Source organism: Bubalus bubalis, chromosome 24 (genome assembly GCF_019923935.1).
Source record: "Bubalus bubalis isolate 160015118507 breed Murrah chromosome 24, NDDB_SH_1, whole genome shotgun sequence".
NCBI classification, from domain to species: Eukaryota; Metazoa; Chordata; class Mammalia; order Artiodactyla; family Bovidae; genus Bubalus; species Bubalus bubalis.
The window spans coordinates 20,411,867-20,436,434 of record NC_059180.1 but is presented as its reverse complement, the minus strand read 5'-3'; the positions used below and the strand labels follow the sequence as shown (position 1 = coordinate 20,436,434).

General features: G+C 44.8%; 1 protein-coding gene across 3 annotated transcripts in view; it reads left to right on the top strand.

Annotated features, from left to right (window-relative positions):
• PRKCB (protein kinase C beta) overlaps window positions 1-24,568 on the top strand; it is a 378,634-nt gene that overhangs the window by 316,051 nt on the left and 38,015 nt on the right. For all 3 annotated transcript variants that reach the window (XM_006071162.4, XM_006071161.4, XM_044936131.2), the window contains 3 exons: window positions 15,686-15,777; window positions 17,582-17,644; window positions 23,078-23,216. In XM_006071162.4, the coding sequence (XP_006071224.1) occupies window positions 15,686-15,777; window positions 17,582-17,644; window positions 23,078-23,216 (294 nt within the window). The remainder of the gene's footprint in view (window positions 1-15,685; window positions 15,778-17,581; window positions 17,645-23,077; window positions 23,217-24,568) is intronic.

Here is a 24,568-nt window from a genome sequence, read left to right as displayed (position 1 = left end):
AGTCCCTAGGTTGTTCCTTGATGCCACAGGGGCATCTGCATTTTGGGTGAAGGGATGGTTTTTTCTGCTGGGGCCCTTGCCCCGAATCCCAATCTCCCTGCCACAGGTCAAGAGAGAGGGAACATTCTAGGAAAATGTGTGCAGTATTTCTTTCGGAGGCTTTGACCCCCCAGCCTCTTGTCAGGGTCTGCTGGTGACAGTGGGCTGTAAGAAGATTTTCACTCTGTTGCCGGCAGAGAGCGGAAGTTGTGTTTGCCAGCGTGTGGAGCATGTACCACCATGCAGTATGGTGCTGGGCAGTTTGAAGGGTGATTTTGGGTGCTGCACGGATTTTAAATTGTGTTCTTTTTAGTTCACTGTACATTCTTCTGAGTGCCTTGAGGAGGATGTTTCTATGTGGTGCTTCTGCTGCTGCTAAGTCCCTTCAGTCGTGTCTGACTCTGTGCGACCCCATAGATGGCAGCCCACCAAGCTCTCCCGTCCCTGGGATTCTCCAGGCAAGAACACTGGAGTGGGTTGCCATTTCCTTCTCCAATGCATGAAAGTGAAAAGTGAAAATGAGGTCGCTCAGTTGTGTCCAACCCTCAGTGACCGCATGGACTGCAGCCTTCCAGGCTCCTCCGTCCATGGGATTTTCCTGGCAAGAGTACTGGAGTGGGGTGCCATTACCTTCTCCGTCTATTTGGTGCTAGCATGGCCATTAACATCTTTCTAACATTTGCCTTTTTAACAGAGAGAGAGAGGACCAGGCTTCAGGTTCTGAGCTTTGACAAATAGCAGTTTCTTTTACTTACTTGTTTTTAATTGGGGAATAATTACTTTACAATATTGTGTTTGTTTCTGCCATACACCAACATGAATCAGCCATAGGTATACAGTTTCCTTTTAAAATATTTATTTAGGCTGTGCTGGGTCTTTATTGTGGCATGCGGGATCTTTAGTTGCAGCATGGAACTCTTAATTATGGCATCTGGGATCTAGTTCCCTGACCAGGGATCGAACCTGGACTCCCTGCTTTGGGAGGATGGAGTCATAGCCACTGGACCACCAGGGAAGTCCCTAAATAGCAGTTTCTAAGTCATTGTTTTGCTTTTATTTTATATATTTTTTACGGATTTCTTTCATTTAAGACAGCACTATAAAGTCTTTCAATTTTTAAATTTTGAGATATTATAAGACAAATATAAAGAAACCACACACAATTCGTGTTTTAATAATGAGTTTTTATAGAGTTAAGCTCCTTATACCACCATCCAGGTCAAGAAAGAACTTTGGCAGCCACTCTAGAAGTTTCTCTGTGTCCCAATCTCCATCTCCCCCCAAATGGTAGCTTGACTTCTTTGCCTGTCCCTATAGTTTTATCACTTATGTTTTATCATCCCTTGATAAGATAGTTTACTCTTTCCCCTTGGTAGAAATTTGCTGTGTCTTTAATATAATGATTTCCTTCTCCATTCCTTCCATCCTGTCTTTTACTTGCTAAAGAGCCTGGGCTGTCTGACCCATAACATTTTCACAGTCTGAATTTTTCTGATTGCTGTCTGAGGGCCGGCATATCTGTTACCTCTGTCCCCTATTTTTTTTTTAATTTTATTTTATTTTTAAATTTTACATAATTGTATTAGTTTTGCCAAACATCAAAACGAATCCGCCACAGGTATACATGTGCTCCCCATCCTGAACCCTCCTCCCTCCTCCCTCCCCACACCATCCCTCTGGGTCGTCCCAGTGCACCAGCCCCAAGCATCCAGTATCGTGCATCGAACCTGGACTGGCAACTCGTTTCATACATGATATTTTACATGTTTCAATGCCATTTCCCTGTTTTTTGAAAATTGGTATCTGAGCCTAGAGGCTTGGCCAGACTCAACTTTGATCCCTTTGCTAAGACCAGGTGGCTGGTTTTTTGTTTTTTTTTTAATCCAAAGGCACATAATGTCCAGTTGCCCCTCTTTTTGTATGTTGGCAACCAGAGATGCTCTGTGTCTGGGTCCATGAATTCATAAAGGACTGTGAGGTGGTGATTTCCTAATTCTATCATTTCTTTTTCTTTACTAGTTGGATGCTTTTATAAAGAGAGACTTCCCTCACCTGTTTCTTTGTTCCCTGGTAATACAGTTCATCTAGAAATCAGGATAGATAGATGAGGCTTTTCTGTTACTTGACAGTTTTCATGAATTGGTTCACTGTTATGCCCCAAAGGTGACTAAAGTTTGCCTAATAGAGTTTTTGTAAAGAAAAATGTTAAGTGAGCAACAATTCACATCACATGAGACTTGGCAGAGATGGAGAAGGACATACATCTTACAAGTCCAAATCTCTAATGTTACCTTGGGGAGTGAAAGCCTGGAGGTATCAAGTCACGACTAGACCCTTAGACCTCTAGATTCACTCATTCCCACATCTTCTCTTTTTTCCATTGGCAGTTCCTAAATTGACTCGTAGAGATCACCAGATGAAGGACAGTTTCAGTGGTAAATAGACTAAGAAGGATACCTTGTTCTCAAGGAAGAGTCTGGGCTATCTTGGAGCAAAAGTTTTCAATTTCAGTTGGATGTGTTGAGATTGGGGGAAATTGGTCGTTGGTTGTTAATACTCATTAAGTAAAGTATCTTCATTTGTAATTTACTGTTTTAAACATGATAGAGTGGATTTGAGGCTCTTCTTTTAACGTTGAGTCTTGAATTTCAGTATGCTTTCTGGAACTGGGGAGTAGGGCCTGGGCATGCATGGAAACAGCACAACATCTTGGGTCCCCTCCATGACATCCACAAGCCGTCACCTGCCAGGGAAGAGAGATTAACAGCCAAGAGAATTGAGTGGATTCGAGTCTTGTGTGGGGAGAAAGGCCTCCTCTTGAAGACTGACCCCATCCAGCAAGGCTGGGGATGGAACTGGTTGCTTTCTGGTTGGTGAGGATCAGATGAATTTGTTATCCCATCTGTATTTGCAGGAAAAAAAATGTAACTTCTCACATGCCTTGTGTGGTAGCCAAAATTTTAAAAAACAAAACAAACAAAAGTACTTAACTTTAAGTAGCAGAGTTATGTCTGGCTCAGGGAGATGCACTTCCTGCCAGCTGAGTGTGAGGCCCTTGGGGGCTGAGCAGGGTCAGCTGAGAGGAAAGCCAAGACTTCTCCTATCTCACATCCAACACCACATCACTCAACAGATGTTTGTTGAGTGAAAGGCCCCCATTGAAATGTTTTTGTTTATTTTTTCCTTTGGCTAAGCACTTGTATTTTAAGTTTCAGTTCAGTTCAGTTCAGTTCAGTTGCTCAGTTGTGTCCGACTCTTTGTGACCCCATGAACTGCAGCATGCCAGGCCTCCCTGTCCGTCACCAGCTCCTGGAGTTCACCCAAACCCACATCCATCGAGTCGGTGATGCCATCCAGCCATCTCATTCTCTGTCGTCCCCTTCTCCTCCTGCCCTCAATCCCTCCCAGCATCAGGGTCTTTTCCAGTGAGTCAACTCTTCGCATGAGGTGGCCAAAGTACTGGAGTTTCAGCTTTAGCATCATTCCTTCCAAAGAACACCCAGGACTGATCTCCTTTAGAATGGACTGGTTGGATCTCTTTGCAGTTCAAGGGACTCTCAAGAGTCTTCTCTAACACCACAGTTCAAAAGCATCATTTCTTCGGCTCTCAGCTTTCTTCACAGTCCAACTCTCACATCCATACATGACTACTGGAAAAACCATAGCCTTGACTAGATGGACCTTTGTTGGCAAAGTAATGTCTTTGCTCTTTAATATGCTATCTAGGTTGGTCATAACTTTCCTTCCAAGGAGTAAGTGCCTTATAATTTCATGGCTGCAATCACCATCTGCAGTGATTTTGGAGCCCCAAAAAATAAAGTCTGACACTGTCTCCACTGTTTCCCCATCTAATTCCCATGAAGTGATGGGACCAGATGCCATGATCTTCGTTTTCTGAATGTTGAGCTTTAAGCCAACTTTTTCACTCTCCTCTTTCACTTTCATCAAGAGGCTTTTTAGTTCCTCTTCACTTTCTGCCATAAGGGTGGTGTCGTCAGCATATCTGAGGTTACTGATATTTCTCCCAGCAATCTTGATTCCAGCTTGTGCTTCTTCCAACCCAGCATTTCTCATGATGTACTCTGCATATAAGTTATTTCAGAGATTTGATAATGCAGTAGGGCTTCCCTGGTGGCTCAGTGGTAAAAAAAAAAAAAAAAAAAAAAAAAAAAAAATCTGCCTGCCAAGCAGGAGACTCGGGTTTGATCCCTGGGCTGGGAAGATGCTCTGGAGAAGGAAATGGCAACCCACTCCAGTATTCTTGCTTGGGAAATCCCCTGGGCAGAGGAGCTTGGTAGGCTACAGTCTATGGGGTCGCAGAAATGTTGGACTTGACCTAGAGACTAAACAACAAGAATAATGCCTACAATACATGAGACACAGGTCCAGCCATCTTAAGCCACATGGATGATGGCCCCTGGATGGGTCCCAGCATCACCCCCATCTCACAGACGAGGGCATTGAAGCCATACATAATAGCTCGTACATTTCAGGGCCAGGATTGGAAGCCAGGCACCCAGGCTCCAAGGGGCTTTACACTTCATCACTACCCGGTGAGGTTTCTGAGTGCATGTTCCCCGATTCCCACTTCATCTGACTCGCCTGGGGCGGAACTGCCAGCAGCCAGCCTGTCTCTGGGCTCTAGCTGGGGCCCGATCACATCCCTCACCTGCTCCGTAAAATATCACCCCTGCTGCATCCCTCCACTTTCCACCCCCGCTCCCTGGAGTGGACCTGACTCTCCATCTGAGCATCTGCCATCATGTGGGCCAGTGAATACTCTGCTTCATTCCAGCCTCACAAAGAATCTTGCAGTGAAAGGTTTTATCTGACATCCCACCTTGAAAATGAAAGGATTGATGATCTGGGACATGGAGAGTAGTTTGCCCTCGACACAGCACTGCTGAACCCAGAACCCAAGTTTTTTCTAATAGATTATGTTGAGTTGCTACCAAAATGGCCCTAACAGACAAAAACAATAAAAAGCGGCAGCTGGCGTTAGTGTTCAGTGAGTGCCATACTCTGTACTCAACACTCTACAGATAACCTCTCATTTTATCCTCCGACACCACCCTGGGTGAGCCCTGGAACTGCCCCCAGTGTAGAGAGGTGCTGGTATTCTGAGAAGTAACTTGAGCAATGCCATGTGGGAGCGGGGGAATGGCAATTCCCAGTTGTCATCCACAGTGCCCTTGTCTGTGAAAAGGGGACGGGGGGCTGGGATTTGCTCTGTAAGACTCTAGAACCCTCAACCTCGAAGCCTTGCTAGCTTGCTTCTGTCTTACATCCAGATTCCTTTTTCTAGCTTATAAATTATCTTCACTGTCATGATCATGTCTGATTTTAACAAAGACACCATAAGCATATACTACTGTTCACGCTTCCTCAAAGGAAGCCAACCCTCAGAAATTTGCAATGGCTCAGGTTACACTGTAAGTGACATTAGTTTCCGTGGTGGCTCAGATGGTAAAGAATCTGCCTGCAATGCAGAAGACCTGGGTTTGACCCCTGGGTAGGGAAGATCCCCTGGAGAAGGGAATACAACCCACTCTAGTATTCTTCCATAGACAGAGGAGCCTGGGCTTCCATCCATGGGGTCACAGAGAGTCGGACATGACTGAGTGACTAACACTTTGATTTTTGACACTATGGGTAAGTGGCAGGTGACCTAATGCCCCTTCAGGTGTTCATTTCACTAAGAAAGCATCACCCACTTGTCTCACAAGGATATTATGATGATTGGAAAGACTTTATGGTCGGAGTGATTTTCAGATTTAGGGAGCCGTGCATAAAGATGAGACAGAGGACTATTAGCCCAGCTCAGGTGAGCAGGAAAGCCCAGGAAAGTGGTTGTCATCACCTTCTGGAATTACATCTCCCCTGATCCCAGATTGGTGCTCTGGAGGTGGAGCCTGAGCTGGAGTAGACAATATCCCTAAAGCCAGCGGCCCTGGAAGTCAGATCATTACTGCCAGTCTGCAGACGGTACTAATGCTTATTGATTCTGTCAACAAGTATTTATTTGTTGACATAAATGTGTCAGGACCCAGCTGCACCACTGGGAGGATGCATCCATGAACAGAAGAGATAAAAGTCCCCCGTTCCTTTGGAATTTACATCTGAGTGGGGGAGACAGATAATAAACAATAATAACAAAAAATAAGGGGGCAAGAGATGATGGATGAAGACAGAGATGCTATTTTTGATTGGATGATCAGAGTCGGTGTTTCTGATAGGGATGACATTTGAGCAGAGACCAGAGCAAATGAGGGAGCGAGGCATGTGGATATCTCAGGGCAAAGTGTTCTAGACAGCAGGAAGAATGAGTGTAAACGCTCCAGGCAGGGACATGCTTGGCGTGTTTGAGGAGCAGAGACCAGGCCAGTGTAGCCCGAATGGAGTGTCATTTTGTATCTTGTGACCCAGAATTCCTTTATGAATCAGCTACCTTTAAAAAAAAATGACAGATCTAGTATAGCGTGCTGCAGACTTGATATGTTTTTCTTGCTACAGACTTAGAATTTGGAAGATAAAAGCTTCTTAATAAAAGAAAAAGAATCTTGATGGTGGTCAGAATAGATAAAAGGGAAAAAGACTCCCTACCAATGTATGAAACAGTTTTTGTCATCCTTAAAAGGATGCAAATTTAATTTCAAAAAACTTGTTTAGAAAAGCAAAGTTACATCAGAAATATTCTTAGACAACTGGATTTTTTAAATCCTTGAAAAATATGCATGGCTCAATTTAACAGAAGATGTAAGATATCAAATTCTATTTAAGAGATTGTTCTAAATGTGTTAAAATTGGATTTGCACATGGAAAAGAATCAGAGATATAGACAAACCAAAACATTTATTTGATTTAGGGAGGGGCCTGTGGGTAATTGTCTTCATTTTGAATTTATATTATTTCAGGAGAGTCTGTGATAAAATACCTTAAAAGTGTTGAATGTACCACAAGGTGGCAAAAGTTAATACTGAAATTGTTGTTCAATTGCTAAGTCATGTCCAAATCTTTGCAATCCCATGGACTATAGCATGCCAGGCTTCCCTATCCTTCACCATCTCCTGGAGCTTGCTCAAACTCTTGTCCATTGAGTTAGCGATGCCATCCCACCATCTCATCCTCTGTCTTCCCCTTCTCGTCCTGCCTTCAGTCTTTCCCAGCATCAGGGTCTTTTCCAGTGAGTTGGCTCTTTGGATCAGGTGGCCACAGTATTGGAGCTTCAGCTTCAGCATTAATACACAGATGCAAAAGCCATCAGAAGGGGGTTGAATTTTTAGTGAATTGCTCATTAGAGGAACTGGTCTTAGGAGAATGGGGTTTAGGCCAATTTTTCTAGAAGTACAAAGGGATAAGTAGGAGCTTCTCAGTCAAATAAATCTAGGTCTGAGATTCCTGGCTGTGTGACCTCCAGGAATTCACTTAACAGATCTGAATATTGGTTTCATCATCTTTAAGGTGACATAAGAAGTGAAGATTAAAAGAGATGATATACAAAGTGCAGAACAAATAATAAATGAGGTTACCCCTTTAAGCTGTGCTGTAGGGGCACCTGGCTGCCTAGGCACAAAAGGATTGCATTTCCTCCAGTCTTTTTGCAGTGTTTCCCAGGGACAGTTGTCAGCCCGGCACATTCATGCAATTTCCCAACTGCCAGTGGGCACAGGCAGTTGAGTCTCCTTAGCAAAACATCTATTTTAAATGTTTTCTTTTCAATTGAACATATGCACTTCTTTTTTTTTTTTTAAATAGAATTAGATTTCATGAGTCATTGAAGGACAGAAGTTACTTCCTCCCCAAATTTGCTGTCGTGGCCCAGCAAGAACTCAGTTGCAAGGCATGCTGGGAGAGGGACGTCAACCCAGAATGCAAAAAGGGACAGGGAAGGGGATGATTCTGCTTGTAGAGCTGGCCCCTGATGATATGTCCATTGAGCACGGAGAGTGTCTAAGGGGTCCTTGTAATTCGGGGTCAAGTTTGGGTTGGCAGTGGTATCCAAGGATATGGTTAAATGTAAGGGTGTTGCCGTAGGAAGCTCTTGGCAGTAGTCTCTATGGTTGAGTTGCAGGAAATAGAATACCCTTCCTTCAAATTAGCTGTTAAAAAAGAAAATATTGGAAAGAAACGACCGAAAGGCAGTACCTGAGCCTCATGAAAATCTAGAACTTCAAGGCTTTCTAGACTAAATCTGTTTCTTTCTCCGTGCTTTCTTTGTTTTTCCGTTATCATGGTAACATCGCTTCAGTAGCCCCTGTTTGCCTATCCACCAAATTCCCACATTCCAATTCAAACTCAGGAAAGAGAATCTGATTGGTTCAGCATAGGTCAGTTGCTTTATTCCTAGTCCAATCACCTAGTAATTGACTACTAGTTCAGTAGGAAACTTTAAGAAGGAGCTGTATCTACAGGGAACGAATAATTGGTGCTCTTGTCAGGTGGAAGACAGTATCTTGAGGCCAAGGAGATCGATTGGGTTGGAGCAGGACATAACCTGCTGCTAACAGTACAAATAGGGTGTTCAGTGTCTCCAAGGAGAGGAAGCCGGAGAGATAGGTGTCTGGGCCTTAGGCAGCTAAAGCCATCCAAGAATCTTGAGTGCAAGAAAGGACCCAGAAACGCAACCCAGGCATACAGAGCTGGGGTGGGTAGGAGTGGACACAGCCTGCTTCTCTACCCTCTTGATGGTGACCTTTGTGTATTAATTCTGTAATCAAAGGTCCATAGAATTTCAAGGAAGAAGAGAGATGGCCCTAGCCCCAGTCCATGGGGTCGCAAAGAGTCAGACACAACTGAGCGACTGAACTGAACTTGAGAACTTTGCTTTCTATGGGGAAGGGCAAAGCTTAGAAAGCTGAAAATACAGTTAGAGGAGCATCAGATTGCATGATTATGATAGTGATTCTTAGGCTACAGAATACAGAGGAAATAAGGTGTCACACCCTCTTATGAATGAGGCTCCACCAGTTTGCATGGACTCCGTGTGCATCATCTGTTACATCTTTGCAAACTCGGTTTGGAGGAGAAGCTGTTCCTGTCCCTTCAAGGAGGCAGAGGAAGTTTAAGTAACTAATGCAAGATCTCAGAGTAAGCAGGATCTCTAGGCCTTGCACTCAAGACAAGCTCATGCCACAGCTAGAGCCCTTAACTGCAGAGCTTCTTGAGAGAAACAGATGGATCTCTACAGTAAGAGAACAGTTTACAGACAAGATTGATTCACTGACCAGCTTGGAAAATCACTAAAGATCATTAAATAGATTAACATTTACTGCAACTCACCTTAGAGAGGGTACCCACTTAGAGTTGCTCACGTTGCTGACTTTCTCTGTCTGGGGTACCTTATGAAAAGTGGCAGGTGTCCTCCTGGCAGTTACATGGGCATCATGTCACATCCCACTTTCAGCTGACTTAGAGGAACAGTGATTATCTCTTTAAATGCCCTGCCCTTTCCATGACCCCCCTGGTGAACTCTGCACGTGCAGTCCAGCCATGATTTTATTTTTTATTTGGCTGCCCTGGGTCTGAGTTATGGCATGTGGTATCTAGTTTCCCCACCAGGCCCCCTGCATTGGGAGCGTGGACCACCAGGGAAGTCCCCAGTCGTCATCCTCATACTCACACGCCAAATTTGAGAAATGCTACCCAACCATTTTGCACGCGGCAGTGACAGACAGATATTTAATTTATTTACTGATTGAACATGAGAGGTCATGGGGAAAGGAAATTTAAAATTAACTGAAGTCGTTTCACGCTTCAGGGACAAGGGCAGTGTGTAAATGAAGAATCACCACAATAACGAGGACAATTAGGGAGGAACACTTTGAAAGTTGAGCAGACTGGCTAGTTTGAGGGGAAAGATGGTGAGCTTGCCTTTCAGAGCCTTTAATTGGAGTTGACGGTGGAACACCCACGTAGAAACGTCCTGTAGCCAGCTGGAGCTGACTGGAGCTCAGGAGAAAGGGAGAGGGTAGAAACTGAAGTCAAGATTCATCAACCTAGAGCAGTGAGAGTTGATGTTTTGAGCTGTGACAAGTCCTCTTTGGAAAACAGAGCAAATAGCAGGAGCCAAGCTGGACTTGGAGTCCAGACTCAGTACATACTTTCTAATGTCCACGTAGGAGAGGCCAGCAGATAGGTCCTGATCCAAACCCACTGCACGTGACTAGGAGAAAGATCTTTAAAACCTTGGAATAATTTTATAGAAACAGTAGGAGAACAAAGTCAAATTTTAGGGCATTATGGGGGGGGGGGGAGGGAATGGGCTTCCCAGGTGGCTCAGATGGTTAAAGAATCTGCCTGCAATGCAGGATACCCAGGTTCGATCCCTGAGTTGGGCAGATCCCCTGAAGAAGGGAATGGCTACCAATTCTGGTTTTCTTGCCTGGAGGATTCCAGGGACAGAGGATCCTGGTGGGCTACAGCTCATTGGATCACATAACTGAGCAAACTTATCTATGGGGGGGAATAATTATGCTAGAATTGGAGGTGTTGGTTGAAGGCCATTTCATGAGCTGAAGTCCCCAGAGCTCACTCTCTCTACCTGTTGTGCAGTTTCTCTGAACACATCCTACTTGAGATGATGGCTTGAGTTAGTCATGTATTTGTCTTAACCAAGATTCTGAAATTTCTGAAGGCAAGACCCGCATCTTATCAATTTTGTTCCTTTAACTCCTGATACTGTGACTTACAAAAATAAATGTTCAGTTAAAGTTCTAAAAAGTTCACTTCCCTGCTCAAGATGGGCTCTAGGTTGCCCTTGGCAGTGTTTTCCAAAACTAATCTTCCTTGCTCTGGAGTGGGAGATGAACTTGGTGGTACAGGGACATTTGTTTCTAAAATAAGGCATTTAAGGGATTGATGTATCAAAAGCAGACTGGTTATAGTGTAGAGTCAACAGAGTCCAGGTAGGCATTTATTTTTTTTACAGAGGAAACAGTGACTCTCCATTTGTGAATTTGATATGAAGTTCTAAAATTTTTAAGTAACTGTGTTTAAGTGAAAAAAAAAGGCAAGTTAATGAAAAAATATTTTAAAATAAGTAAATTTTAGTAAATGAGTTAGATGATATACTCGGTAAAGATCTTAAAGTGAGAAGACTGAAGTTTGGGTGGCTGGCCCCACCCTGCCTTGCTTGACTCTCCTCCTTTATAACTCCATGCACTCTACGCTCCCTTGCCAGAAGTGTTGTTGATGTTGTTCGGTTGCTGAGTCATGTCTGACTCTTTGCGACCCCATAGACTGCACACCACAGGCCTCCCTGTCCTTCACCATCTCTTGGAGTTTGCTCAAACTCATGTCCATTGAGTTAATGAAGTCATCCAACCACCTCATCCTCTGTCGCTCCCTTCTCCTTCTGCCCTCAGTCTTTCCCAGCATCAGGGCCTTTTCCAGTGCGTCGGCTCTCCACATCAGTAGCTGTAAAGTCAAGGGCTTCAAGTGCTAGTGATATTTTTTTCACAGTACGCATCAAAATAAACACAGAACTATAAAGGTAAAACCATATGCATCCATAGCCCACCTAAAATTATCTCCCTCCCCATTTTAGGAAACGTTGCTATTTGGAAATTTATCTGGTCTCCCTACTTGCCTGGGGAATCCTTACTGTCGGGCACCGCGGATCATTCACAGCAGCATTTCTGGCAGTAGGAGAGCCTGGCATAGAGTGGGCATCATTAAGTATTTGCTCGGAAAATGAAAGGACAGCAAGATGCCAGCCGTAACGTTTAATAGCTGAAGCGCTGGTGTGCCAACACCGCACTCGATACAGTTCAGAGACAACAGATCTCAGGGTGGCCCCACATACAGCTCGAGGTAGAAACAGACCACAGAACGTGGCATTATCCATCCACCCTGGAGTTCTCTCCCTGATTTTGGGATTCTAACTAATGAGTTTGGGAGGCGGGGGGCAAGTGGAGTTCTTCCAAGCAGAAAGCAAGCTCCTGAAATCTCTCCCTCACTTACTTCTCTCTCTGTGGCCGATGCCATCTGCTAGTTTTAAAAATAATTTTTAAAAGCAAGTGTTTTGGTTCTCTTCAACATGTAGCAAAGACAGATGCTATTTTTAGGCTTGTTTTCTATCAAAAAAAAAAACCCCCCCTAAGAACCAGGGGCTGGGTGTTGGCCTTTCTGGCTGACTGTCTCCACTCTGCCACTAACTTGTAAGTGACCTTTTTGCAAATCTCATATGCCTTGGACACTGAGAACAGAAGTGATAATTCTGTCTCTCATTAGAGATGTTGAGAGGGTGAAGTAGCGTCAGGGTGAGAAAGTCCTACGATAGTTCAAAAATAATTGATTAGCCCGCACCCCTCCCTTGTGGTCTGCCAGCTTTTTTGACACATGGCTGGATTTCTATATCCCCTCCCTTCTCCCCTGGACAGAGAGCTCCCAGATGGGAGGACACACCCACACATCCATGCAATGTCTGGGTGAGAACCTTACAGAGGAAGCTGTATAATAAGAGGTTACAGGTTTAGACTCGGAAACCAACCTGCCCAGGTTCAAATCCTGCCAGAAATGGTAGTCCTTGTCACACTGAATTGTTTAGGGAGATAAAAGAGATAAAATATATAAAGCGCTTTGTCATATAGCAAATGCTCACAAGGTGGTAGCTTTATTGAATGGTTGTTATTCTAATTATTGTACACTCAGTATACATTTGACAAATGCACATATGACTGTTATGTATAAGACAAAATTCTGTGCACTGTAAGGAAGATTTTTTTTTTTTAATGGTCAGATCAGATCAGATCAGTCGCTCAGTCGTGTCCGACTGTTTGCAACCCCATGAATCGCAGCATGCCAGGCCTCCCTGTCCATCACCAACTCCCAGAGTTCACTCAGACTCACGTCCATCGAGTCGGTGATGCCATCCAGCCATCTCATCCTCTGTTGTCCCCTTCTCCTCCTGCCCCCAATCCCTCCCAGCATCAGAGTCTTTTCCAATGAGTCAACTCTTCGCATGAGGTGGCCAAAGTACTGGAATTTCAGCTTTAGCATCATTCCTTCCAAAGAAATCCCAGGGCTGATCTCCTTCAGAATGGACTGGTTGGATCTCCTTGCAGTCCAAGGGACTCTCAAGAGTCTTCTCCAACACCACAGTTCAAAAGCATCAATTCTTCGGCGCTCAGCCTTCTTCACAGTCCAACTCTCACATCCATACATGACCACAGGAAAAACCATAGCCTTGACTAGATGAACTTTTGTTGGCAAAGTAATGTCTCTGCTTTTCAATATGCTATCTAGGTTGGTCATAACTTTCCTTCCAAGGAGTAAGCGTCTTTTAATTTCATGGCTGCAGTCACCATCTGCAGTGATTTTGGAGCCCAGAAAAATAAAGTCTGACACTGTTTCCACTGTTTCCCCATCTATTTGCCATGAAGTGATGGGACTGGATGCCATGATCTTCGTTTTCTAAATGTTGAGCTTTAAGCCAACTTTTTCGCTCTCCACTTTCACTTTCATCAAGAGGCTTTTGAGTTCCTCTTCACTTTCTGCCGTAAGGGTGGTGTCATCTGCATATCTGAGGTTATTGATATTTCTCTTGGCAATCTTGATTCAGCTTGTGTTTCTTCCAGTCCAGCATTTCTCATGATGTACTCTGCATATAAGTTAAATAAACAGGGTGACAATATACAGCCTTGACGCACTCCTTTTCCTATTTGGAACCAGTCTGTTGTTCCATGTCCAGTTCTAACTGTTGCTTCCTGACCTGCATACAAATTTCTCAAGAGGCAAATCAGGTGGTCTGGTATTCCCATCTCTTTCAGAATTTTCCACAGTTTATTATGATCCACACAGTCAAAGGCTTTGGCATAGTCAATAAAGCAGAAATAGATGTTTTTCTGGAACTCTCTTGCTTTTTCCATGATCCAGCGGATGTTGGCAATTTGATCTCTGGTGCCTCTGCCTTTTCTAAAACCAGCTTGAACATCAGGAAGTTCACGGTTCACATATTGCTGAAGCCTGGCTTGGAGAATTTTGAGCATTACTTTACTAGCATGTGAGATGAGTGCAATTGTGCAGTAGTTTGAGCAACCTTATCACTGACTCGATGGACATGAGTCTCAGTGAACTCCGGGAGTTGGTGATGGACAGGGAGTCCTGGCGTGCTGCGGTTCATGGGGTCGCAAAGAGTCGGACACGACTGAGTGACTGATCTGATCTGATCTGAAACCTTTGCTGTATGGCCATCATGATGTTGTTCAGTTGCTCAATCGCATCTGACTCTTTGCAGCCCCATAGACTGCAGCACTCCAGGTTTCCCTGTCCTTTACTACCTTCTGGAGTTTGTTCAAACTCATGTCCATTGAATTGATGATGCCATCTGACCATCTCAACCTCTGTCACCCCCTTCTCCTCATGTTTGAACGCTTTATATATGTACCTACTCTATAGGACAGGTGAATCATGTCCACTTTACAGGCAGAGAGAAAGCTGGAGATTTGAGAGGTTAAGTAACAGCAGTTACACAGCTAACAAATGGTGGAGAGAAACTTGAAATCCTGTATTGATTTCATAGGGACCCTTTGCCCTCCACACCACTTCTCTACTAACTCTGCTCCTGGTCTAACAGCCCCGCACAATAGCTTCATGACTTTTGACAGTAAATCCTTCTTTTAAATTGGCAACCCAACCACCTCAACATATAAATAAAACCCAAACACATATTTCACAACATGACCAGTCTGGAAGCCACACACAGGATTTTTACAGTATCCTGTTGGTTACAGAAGTCAGTCCAGTTCGTAGAGGGAAGGGACGACACCAGGAAGTGAACATCGGGCAGTGAAAATCACTGGAGGCGCCTCATGGAGGCTGGCTCCCACGGCTGCCTGTTACCTGTTGTACGATTATTCACTTAGTAGTCTTCACCCTTTATTAAAATTAGCTTTCTCTGAAATGATGGCCATTAAGTCACAAGGCTGATGTGCTGATTGTATTTTCCAGGACAAACGAGAGTAAATTTAGCGTTATTAATTTTTTCCTAATTATTTATTTTTTTTTACTGTGCTGGGTCTTCACTGCTGCACGGGCTTTTCCCTAGTTGTGGTGAGTGGGGGCTACTCTCTAGTTGCGGTGTGTGAGCTCCTCATTGCGGTGGCCTCTCTTGTTGCAGCTCCAGGGCGGTAGAGCACAGGCTTGGTAGTTGTGGTGCATGGGCTGGGTTGCTCTGCGGCATGTGGGATCTTCATGGATCAGGAATCGAACTTGTATCTCCTGCACTGGCAAGCGGATTCTTTGCCACTGAATCACCAGGGAAGCCCAGTGTTATTCTTTTTTTCTTTAATTTCAGAGACTTTTCTGGTGGTCCAGTGGCTAAGACTCTGTGCTCTTAATTCGAGGGGCCTGGGTTCGATCCCTGACTGGGGAACTAGATCCCACATGCTGCCTCTAAGAGTTTGCATGCCACAACTAAAGACCAGCACAGCCAAATAAACAAAAAGATTTAAAAAAAATTTCACGTTCTCCCTGTGTTCACTTGTGTACTTTCAATGGCACAAATACTCCATTTGGGGACTCAAGGCACCTGGCCTGTCGTCGAGTCCTGGGGGTTTGGATCATAAATCTCAGCTATTACCTGCTCTCCATCCGGGGCCCAAGAAACTCCAGAAGGCTGACTTTGCTCTTTGCTGTCTCCTCCCAGGATCGCCTGTACTTCGTGATGGAGTATGTGAACGGTGGTGACCTCATGTACCACATCCAGCAAGTGGGCCGGTTCAAGGAGCCTCACGCCGTGTAAGTGGCGCTGTGCTTTTCCCTTGGGATGAATGAGTGGGTAGTTAGTTCCTTTGGGTTTTTAGCCAAATAAGAATTTTAAATATCTTGAGCTTCTTCTTTAAGAGAAATGCGTGGCTGGGACAGAGGGTGTTCTGCTGAGATGGGCTACTTGTTTCTTGCTTAACACCCGCTAAGAGCTGGAAGCTTGAAAACCACAGCTATTTCTTGACCTCCACGTTTTGCCCCTGGCGCTTAAGGAAAGCCCTAAAAATTCCTTGGGGAGTGTCACTGTAGATTTTGTGTTTTCCTTTGCTCATATTGGTTGAGAGCTTACCATGTGCCAGGCTCAGAGATTTTAGAGACTTGCTCACAGTCACAGAGCTCGTGTGAGGCAGACCCAGAGTTCTGACCCATATCTTCCTTGCTCACGTTCTTGCTCCATCTTAGCTGTCCTCATTCCAGGGAGATGAAAGCTCAAGCTGCATAGTGACTACACTCTGTGGCTCTTGGAGTGGGGAGACTGACTCTGGATTTTTGGAAATCTGTTTCCCCTGCTGAGTCCATTCCATCACCTTCAGCCCACAAGGCAGCCCGTCTCTTTTGTCTGGAACACACATTTCATCCTGGGTCTCCCTGCGGTTGGTGAATGGGAGCGTGGCAAGTCACAGGATCGGCAGTGCTCACCTCTCCTAGGGAGGTTGTTGGGCTCCTACTGTCCCTCCGGAAAGCCCCTAGGGCTCACCCAGGGTCCCATCCTGTCCTTGAAGAGGCCTCCTGGCGCCCGTGCAGCTCAGCCTTCCCCCCTCTCCTCCCCCCTGCCCAGGTCTCGAGCACTGATTCTGGGCGGGTTACCATTCCCATGCTTCCAGGTCATGCCATTTGTGTGTCTTGGCACAATTCTAATGGGTTGCTTAGAAGTAAAAGGACTTCTAACATCTAATTGACCACTGACCTTTATTCCATTATCATCTGAGACATTGTCAGGACACTTTACAGAGTTCCCCAAAGTCCTGCCCAACCTTTACAACTGGGCTTTCTGTGTCTCCCAAAATCTCTCTCTTAGATTTTGAAAATGAAAAGCTAACACTTCAGCCAGATGCTGTTTCCAATTCTGGCTGTGCTATTTATTAGCTGTGTAACTTGGTCAGGGCATTTCCTGTCACTAAGCCTCAGTTTCCTCATTTGAGCAACAGGGAGGTAATTGTAGCACCTCGTTGCTGTTTAGTCACTCAGTTGTGTCTGACTTTTTTGTGACCCCATGAATTGTAGCCCGCCTGGCTCCTCTGTCCGTGGGATTTCCCAGGCAAGAATACTGGAGTGGGTTGCCATTTCCTTCTTCAGGGGATCTTCCCAACCCAGGGATTGAACCTGTGTCTCTTGCATTGGCAGGCATATTCTTTACCACAGAGTCACTACCTTATAAGGTTATTGTTAAGATTTAATCAGATAATAACCTGAAATGATACAAGGTCAATGGTAAGCCTTCAACAGATGTTAGGTGTTGTCATTGAGATATTTTAACTTGTTGTCATCTGAAACAATCCTTCTCTAGCCAGTTCATCATATCCTGTGGCCTCCTCCCCACTAAAAAGTTGCTGAACCTCTGCCCACCCCATTTGGTCCTTAAAGCAGCCTCATAGCTCTCTAAACCCTGTTCATCCATCCAGACTCCCATTCTTCGTTTTATGAGCTGTGTGGTTGACCATCCATGGTGAGACATTCACGCCCTACGCCCAGTTCAATATTGTATTGAATTCTGAGAGTTGCCGGGCATATGGTGTCCTTGAATTTCTCCATTGCTTTTTTTTTTTTTTAATTTCAGATTTTACGCTGCAGAAATTGCCATCGGTCTGTTCTTCTTGCAGAGCAAGGGCATCATTTACCGGTAAGCGAACACTGCTGTACTTTCCATCTCCTCGGCTCCCTCGGCTCCTCCCTTCCCTGCCTCTTTCTTTAACTGCTTTTAAAATTAGAATCCATGGTGGGGGAGGAATCCTCCAGTACTAACTTGGGCATGTGCTCTGCCAGGCAGCATCGCCCACTGCCCTGGCAAAGTTTGGGCAGCTTTGTATGATGATAGAAGATCTTGACGGACTCTGCCTCCAGAGATGGTTCAGAGCCTCATATGTGAGACCATTTGCTCCAAGAGGAGGAGGCTAACTACTGGGGACCCAGCACGTCCTTCTCTTCCCCATGGACCCCACATTTGGGGAGCAAGCAAAGACTCTTGGCTGGCAGAATGTGCTGGATCATATTATTATGAAACAAATCTCTTTCTTTCTTTCTCTTTCCTTGTTTCTCTCTCTCACTTTCTTTCTTTATTTTTGGGCTATGTAACTACAGTTTGGGAATGGATCTCTGAGTAGCTTGCCCTGAAAGACAGGATTAAGTTCAGGACTTGGCATTTGCCCATTTTTGGAGGAGCAAGCGTATGATCATAGTCGGATGAGTCATCCCACTTTATATCTCATGCAAGGCAGACTGTGGAGCCTGGGGCTGCTATTTGTCAGTGAGTCCAGGGTGTATAATTCTCCTTATACCACATGGATGCAAGCATTCCAGTGCAGGCTTGGGCTGGTTTGTTATACAAGGGAGGCTGGCATGTGGCATGGGGCTTCCAAAGGATGCTTGGCCCGAGTGAGAGTCTGTTTAAAAGATCTTGAAGAGTCATCAAAGTCCATTTGATTCACTGATTTGATAAACATTTATTGAAAGCCCACCATATCATATACTGGCCTCTAGTTTAGGTGGGGGGATGCATTGTGAAGAAAACAGACAAAGGCCAGCCTTTGTAGATCTCAGATTCCAGTGGTGGAAGACAGATCCCATAAATCATAAAAATGCTGTCTGTAGTGAGAAGTACTATGGAGGGAAGTCAAGTAGGGGAGGGGGCTGATGTGAGCTGGGTGGTGGTTCTTGCCTGACATTCCATAGAGAGCATGAGATTGGGGTCTGAAGACTTAGGGAAGACCCTTGGAAGCCTGGTCTTCCTAAAGCAACTGCAGGACATGGAAATAAAAGGCATAAAGAGGCTAGCCTGGTGATCTCAAGGCAGAAGGTGGAAGTGAGGCTGTGGGCCCTGGTGGGATGAGGGATGGAAGATGAGGGGCCTTGTCAGAATCCTGCAGAGTCCTGGGGCTTTTTTTTCACTCCTTGAGGTAGCAGGTCCTGAGCGCATCGAGTCCACACTCTGCCTGTGTGCTCCTGATAACGGAGGAAATGAAGATCAAGAAGGAGAGTGGCTTTACCTGGCACAGCCCTGATCTCAGTAAAGAAATAGAAACAGCGAATAATCATAATAATTTCACCTGTAAATAGTGTAGTCATTCTACCCATGCTCTCCCTCAGTGGACATGTGTCACCATGTATGCATGAAATGGGACCCGCAAAGCCTCTGGTTCCCCCAGTTTCCCCTTTGACTGTCATAGCGAGAGCATCTTGTTATACTGAATGTAATTCTGGTGTTGAAAGGTACGCATTATCTTCCATATGACATGAAGACCCCTACATTCAAGTTGATGACTTCAGCTGGTGCTTAAACCAAAGAACAGGGGATCATGGGTAATTGTTCACTCTACACGATTTTCTCCTAACGTGCTGACATTTGAACCTGACTCCTCTATGGGATGGGCTTCCACCAGAATAGAATCAGGCATTTAAGCATTGCTGAGAAGATAAAATAAGGGACTATAAGTTTATTGGAAGAAAACTCAGTCCCAAGGAAGGGACCAGGACAGGAAATGATTTGAGTTCTTGCCAACAGGGCTGGGATTCAAGGCAAGGTTTCTAATATATTAGGGAACTAGACTGGAATCTGGGATCCATTGGTCCAGGTCATAAAATCCAAAGATTAGGATTCTAGGTGCTAGACCATGCCTGAACGCAAAGCTTTTTCTCCTAACTGTACATTGTTCCTTTCCTCCTCCATTATATTTGTCATTCTTTTAAGCCACTCACCCTCTGAACCCCTTTCGTTTGTGGGTAGGAATGGAATCCATATCTTCCTCTAAAGATTTAACACACCAGATACTTTTGCAGCCTCCCTAGGAAGAGCAGACACAACTCAGGTTCTGATGCTCGTCACATTCACTGAAGACGTTGAATCGGAAGTTAGTGACCAAGAAGCAGAGCCTGTAGAATGGAGAGTGGATGTAGTCATCAGCTATGTCTAGTTTCCAGAGGTGTGCAGGGAAGTGGTTCTTAGGAATAGCACCCAGAGTCCAGCATTAGGGCTTCATGGAACAAGGGACAATGTCTATACCCAATGGTGACATCAGTGGCATCTTCACTGGGTCATTTCTGTGCTGGTTAGTCATTGTTCATGGCTGCATAGCCTCCAAGTCTGCTTTGCCAGCCTTTTTGGAGATTCTCAGAGCTCCCCCAATTCCTTCCTAAAAACTCCTTTTTTTGGTTGAAATAGTCAGAGTTGGTTTTTGTTGCTCACAATCAGGAACTTCGGTGGAGACAGCAATTGATAATCAAATGGAAACTGCGAAAATTTACATGACAGAAGATAAGTGGTTTTATAAGTTCACAGAGATTGGTTTCATGGTGGCAGAGTCTTTTTAGGGGCTTCCCTGATGGCTCAGCGGGTAAAGAATCCACCTGCAATGCAGGAGACACAGGTTCGATCTCTGGTTTGAGAAGACCCCCTCTAGGAGGGCATGGCTACCCACTCCAGTATTCTTGCCTGGAGAATCCCATGGATTGAGGAGCCTGGCAGGCTATAGTCCAAAGGGTCTCAAGGAGTCATACATGACTGAGCAACAGAGCACATGCACACAAAGTCTTTTTAAATGTTATAAATGCCCTTCTTCTTCATTTGAATCTCTGGTTATTTGGACAGCTCTTAAGTAAATAGGATGAGGACTCATAGTATATTTGTCCTCTCTGAGGACCATGGCTGGAGATGTTGGGCGAGGGGAAGATGGAAGACTTCCAAACTTAGTGTCTGATTTGTAGATCGCCATCCTTGGAATGTGTATTGATTTTGCTCTTGATGGATTTGTGAACATGAAGACATCTGGCCAGCCCCCTTTAGAAGCATAGATGAGGATTCATTACATTAAACAAAAGAATGGAGTGGACTATCAAAACATTATTATGTGACATTATTATGTGACAGTTTGCTCCGGCCCCATGACCTGCTGGCTCTTAGCACTTGAAGCTCCTTTTCTATAATAGACGGAGATGTCATCATTTTTGGGCTTGCCCCAACTGCCTGTTTAGGGGCATGTGGTCAGGCTGAAGGAAATGTCATGGGTCTCTGTTAATCAGATCACATGCAGACGTGGTATGTTTATTGCTTCCAAGTCTAGCTTTTCTAAGTTCTAAGCTGGCCTTCAGAGACTACTGTGGCTTGTAGAGAAGCATGAAGGTTGGATGTGGGTAGTACCATGGACAGCACTAGAGATCATAGGATGTTGCTGCTGTTGGTAAACAGTGGAGTGCAAATGGGCTTCCCCTTGGATGAAGAGACCTCACAGACACAGATAGGAGATGCCAAGATATATTTTCAGGTTGTATTCTTTTAGTAGAAAATTATGACAGCAACTCGATTGAAACGAACTTTCGTTAAAAGAGGCGTGTTATGGCTGACATTGGAGAAGGCTATGGCACCCCACTCCAGTACTCTAGCCTGGAAAATCCCAGGGATGGGGGAGCCTGGTGGGCTGCCGTCTATGGGGTCGCACAGAGTCGGACACAACTGAAGCAACTTAGCAGCAGCAGCATGGCTGACATAACTGAAGAGTCTAGGACTGAGGCTCAAATGATGTTATGAGCATTTATTCGCTCCCTCTGAGTTCTGCTATATCTGTAGTAGCTTTCTTCTCTCTACCTGGTGACCTCTTGCGCATCTAGACTTAGTTTCTACCACCCGAACAATCCTGATGTTGAAAGAGCTCATCTCTTTCCTGATGGTGCCAGCAAAAATGTTGGGGCTGATGTTAATGTTCAAAGGCTTTGATCAGCTTATATGGGGTTACATGGCCGTTCCTAAACTGTGACCAGAAACCGTGATCTACTGTGACTAGCAGGATGGAGTATTTCCACTGGCCAGGACAGGCCCACACGACCACTCCTGGAAGCAGGAGTTAAGATCAGCATCACCAACTTCATATGGCTTGAGAATCAGGGAAGCTGTTTCTTCAAAGAAATATTAGGATGTTCTTACCCAAGATACTAGAATAGGTGGAGCCACAGATGTCCACCAGTGAGCAAAGGTGATTTGAGGGAGAGATCAGAATTGAATGGTAGATTCCTTAACCTCCGAGGAAGTTGGATTTCTAATGGGATTAAGGAAGTCTGGCCCATAGATCATACCTACTCATGGGTGCTGAAACACCCAAGTGATGACTTTGGAATCAGTGTTAAGGGAGGAGGAAAGTGTAATGATATTGTAGTCATCAGATATGCTGGAAATGTGCAAGGGTCCCCAAACATCAAACTCTCCCCATCAACACAGATGAAATACAATGAGAGTGAAGCCCGTGTCGTTTAGGGCATCACTCTTTGAAGGTGACACCTTCCCGATTCTCTGTTACAGTAACCTCCCCCTGTTCCTGTCCACCTCATCATTCTTTTTATTTCCTTCATATCATTCATCAGAAGCTACAATAAGCATGTTTGTAGATTTGAATACTTGATAATTGACTTTATCCCTCTACTAGAATTTAATCTGAATAAGAGCAAGATGCTTGATTATTTTGTTCATAATATACTTCTCTCCAAGCATAGTGTCTGTCACAAAGTAGGTGGGCAACAAATATTTTTTGATTGGAAGTCAGTAGAAACCCCTGCGTTCATGACCTAGGAACTGGCTTAGGGGAGCTTGGGGTACTTGGTGGTAAACAAGATGATCTCAATCAGTTTTTTTTTCTTCATGCTCTTCAGAGATATTTTTTAAATGATAGTTTTGTATAAAACCTTCCTATGAAATGTAAGGGATCCTGATGTTGCAAAGGTCAACTCTAGAGATGCCCCCAGATAAAGGACACTTCTGTGGATGCTCTGCCCAGATGGAGGAAGCTTCTGTTTTATTTAGCTGTCTGTGGATCGCTCTTCTCAGAGTTGCTGTCTCATTGCATCCTCCCGAGACACTTGGCACAGTTGCCGCTGCAGGAAAAGAGAAGCACAGAGGTTTGCAGACCCTCGTGTCTCCCTGCCAGATCATAAGCTGTTGGAAGGTGAACACTGGGTTGTACTCACTGCTGTGCCCCCACCAGGCATGGTACAGCATTCTGCACGTAGTGAGTGGATGTTGGTTGACTCAAAAGAAATAGCATTTAATTCAGCCCCTGAATCTGTGTCCCCACAGTGACCTGAAACTTGACAATGTGATGCTGGATTCCGAGGGCCACATCAAGATCGCTGATTTTGGCATGTGTAAGGAGAACATCTGGGATGGGGTGACAACCAAGACCTTCTGCGGCACCCCAGACTACATCGCCCCTGAGGTGAGCTGACGCCAACCCCTCAGGCATGTCTGCGTCGTGTTGATGTCCTCCCTGAGCCTTAGGTGGGAGAGGTCCAAGGGGTACCAGACAAGCAGGACCTCAGGCTGGTCCTTCTCCTAGACTAAATCGTTCCTTTGAGATCACACATGTAAATTAACTTAGCACACATTCCAGAAGCGCAGACCCAAAATACATAAAGATTTGGGGGAAAATTTAAATAAAACTCAAAAGAACCATCCACCACACATCAGTAAGATTCTTTGTCAAGCTGCTGTGGCTCGTGGCCATATGATACCTCCTAATTATGCCACTGAAACGTGTGTTCAGGGGAGACGGGAAGGCAGAGAAGGAGTAAGAGAAAGAGAGATTGATTCCCGGGACAGACGTATGACACAGGGTCCGTGTGCGCATAGGTATGCGGCAGTTGTGCTGAATCCTAAAAGACTCAGCTTTTTTCTTCCTGTGATTAAGATATAAATGAAAGTGTGAAGATTTATTTTAGTGCCTCCCCCTCCCTTCCCAGAGGAAGCGGTCAGTTGCAGAATGGATTTCCCCTAAGTGTCATGGTACAAAAATTTGTGCCAGATGATAGCCTCCTTTTCCTCTGAATTGGTGCTCAGGAAGGTGGCATCCTGCAATCTGTTACTGGATTTTTATGGAAAGGAACCGCGAGCTTGGAAATGGACATTTTCGAATTCCTCTCTTCTCGACTGTTAAGGCTTCATATGTAACAATGGTGATGGGAGGACCCCTGTCACTAAGTAGCTTGGCGCTAAATTGAAAACCTGCCTACTCTGTTACCAAAACTCTTCCTCTTTTAGGAATCTAGTTTGCAACATACACACACACAGACACACAAACACACACCATACTCGGAAGGATATGTCTTCAAAGTCCTTTCTTCATTGCAGCACTATTTTTAATAATGAAAAATAGGACACAGTCTCAGTGACTACCAGTGAAGGAAAAGAATTGCAATTCATATTAAGAAATATTATGCAGCCCTTATAAAGATCAGAGCACACCTGTCTGTACTAACTTGAACAGTGTTTGTTAATCAAGGGATGGGCAGTAGACTGAATGATTTACAGTATGGAATACTGTGCTGTGCTTAGTCACTCAGTCGTGTTCAACCCTTTGCGATCCCATGGACTGTAGCCCACCAGGCTCCTCTGTCCATGGGATTCTCCAGGCAAAAATACTGGAGCAGGTTGCCATGCCCTCCTCAGTGTGGAATACTGTTAAGCCTCAATTCAAAAAGTGAATGAGATGTATATGCAGATATTGAAACGTTGTTGAGAGGAAAAAATTGAGTTACAGAATGATAAATACAGTATGATGCCATCTATGGT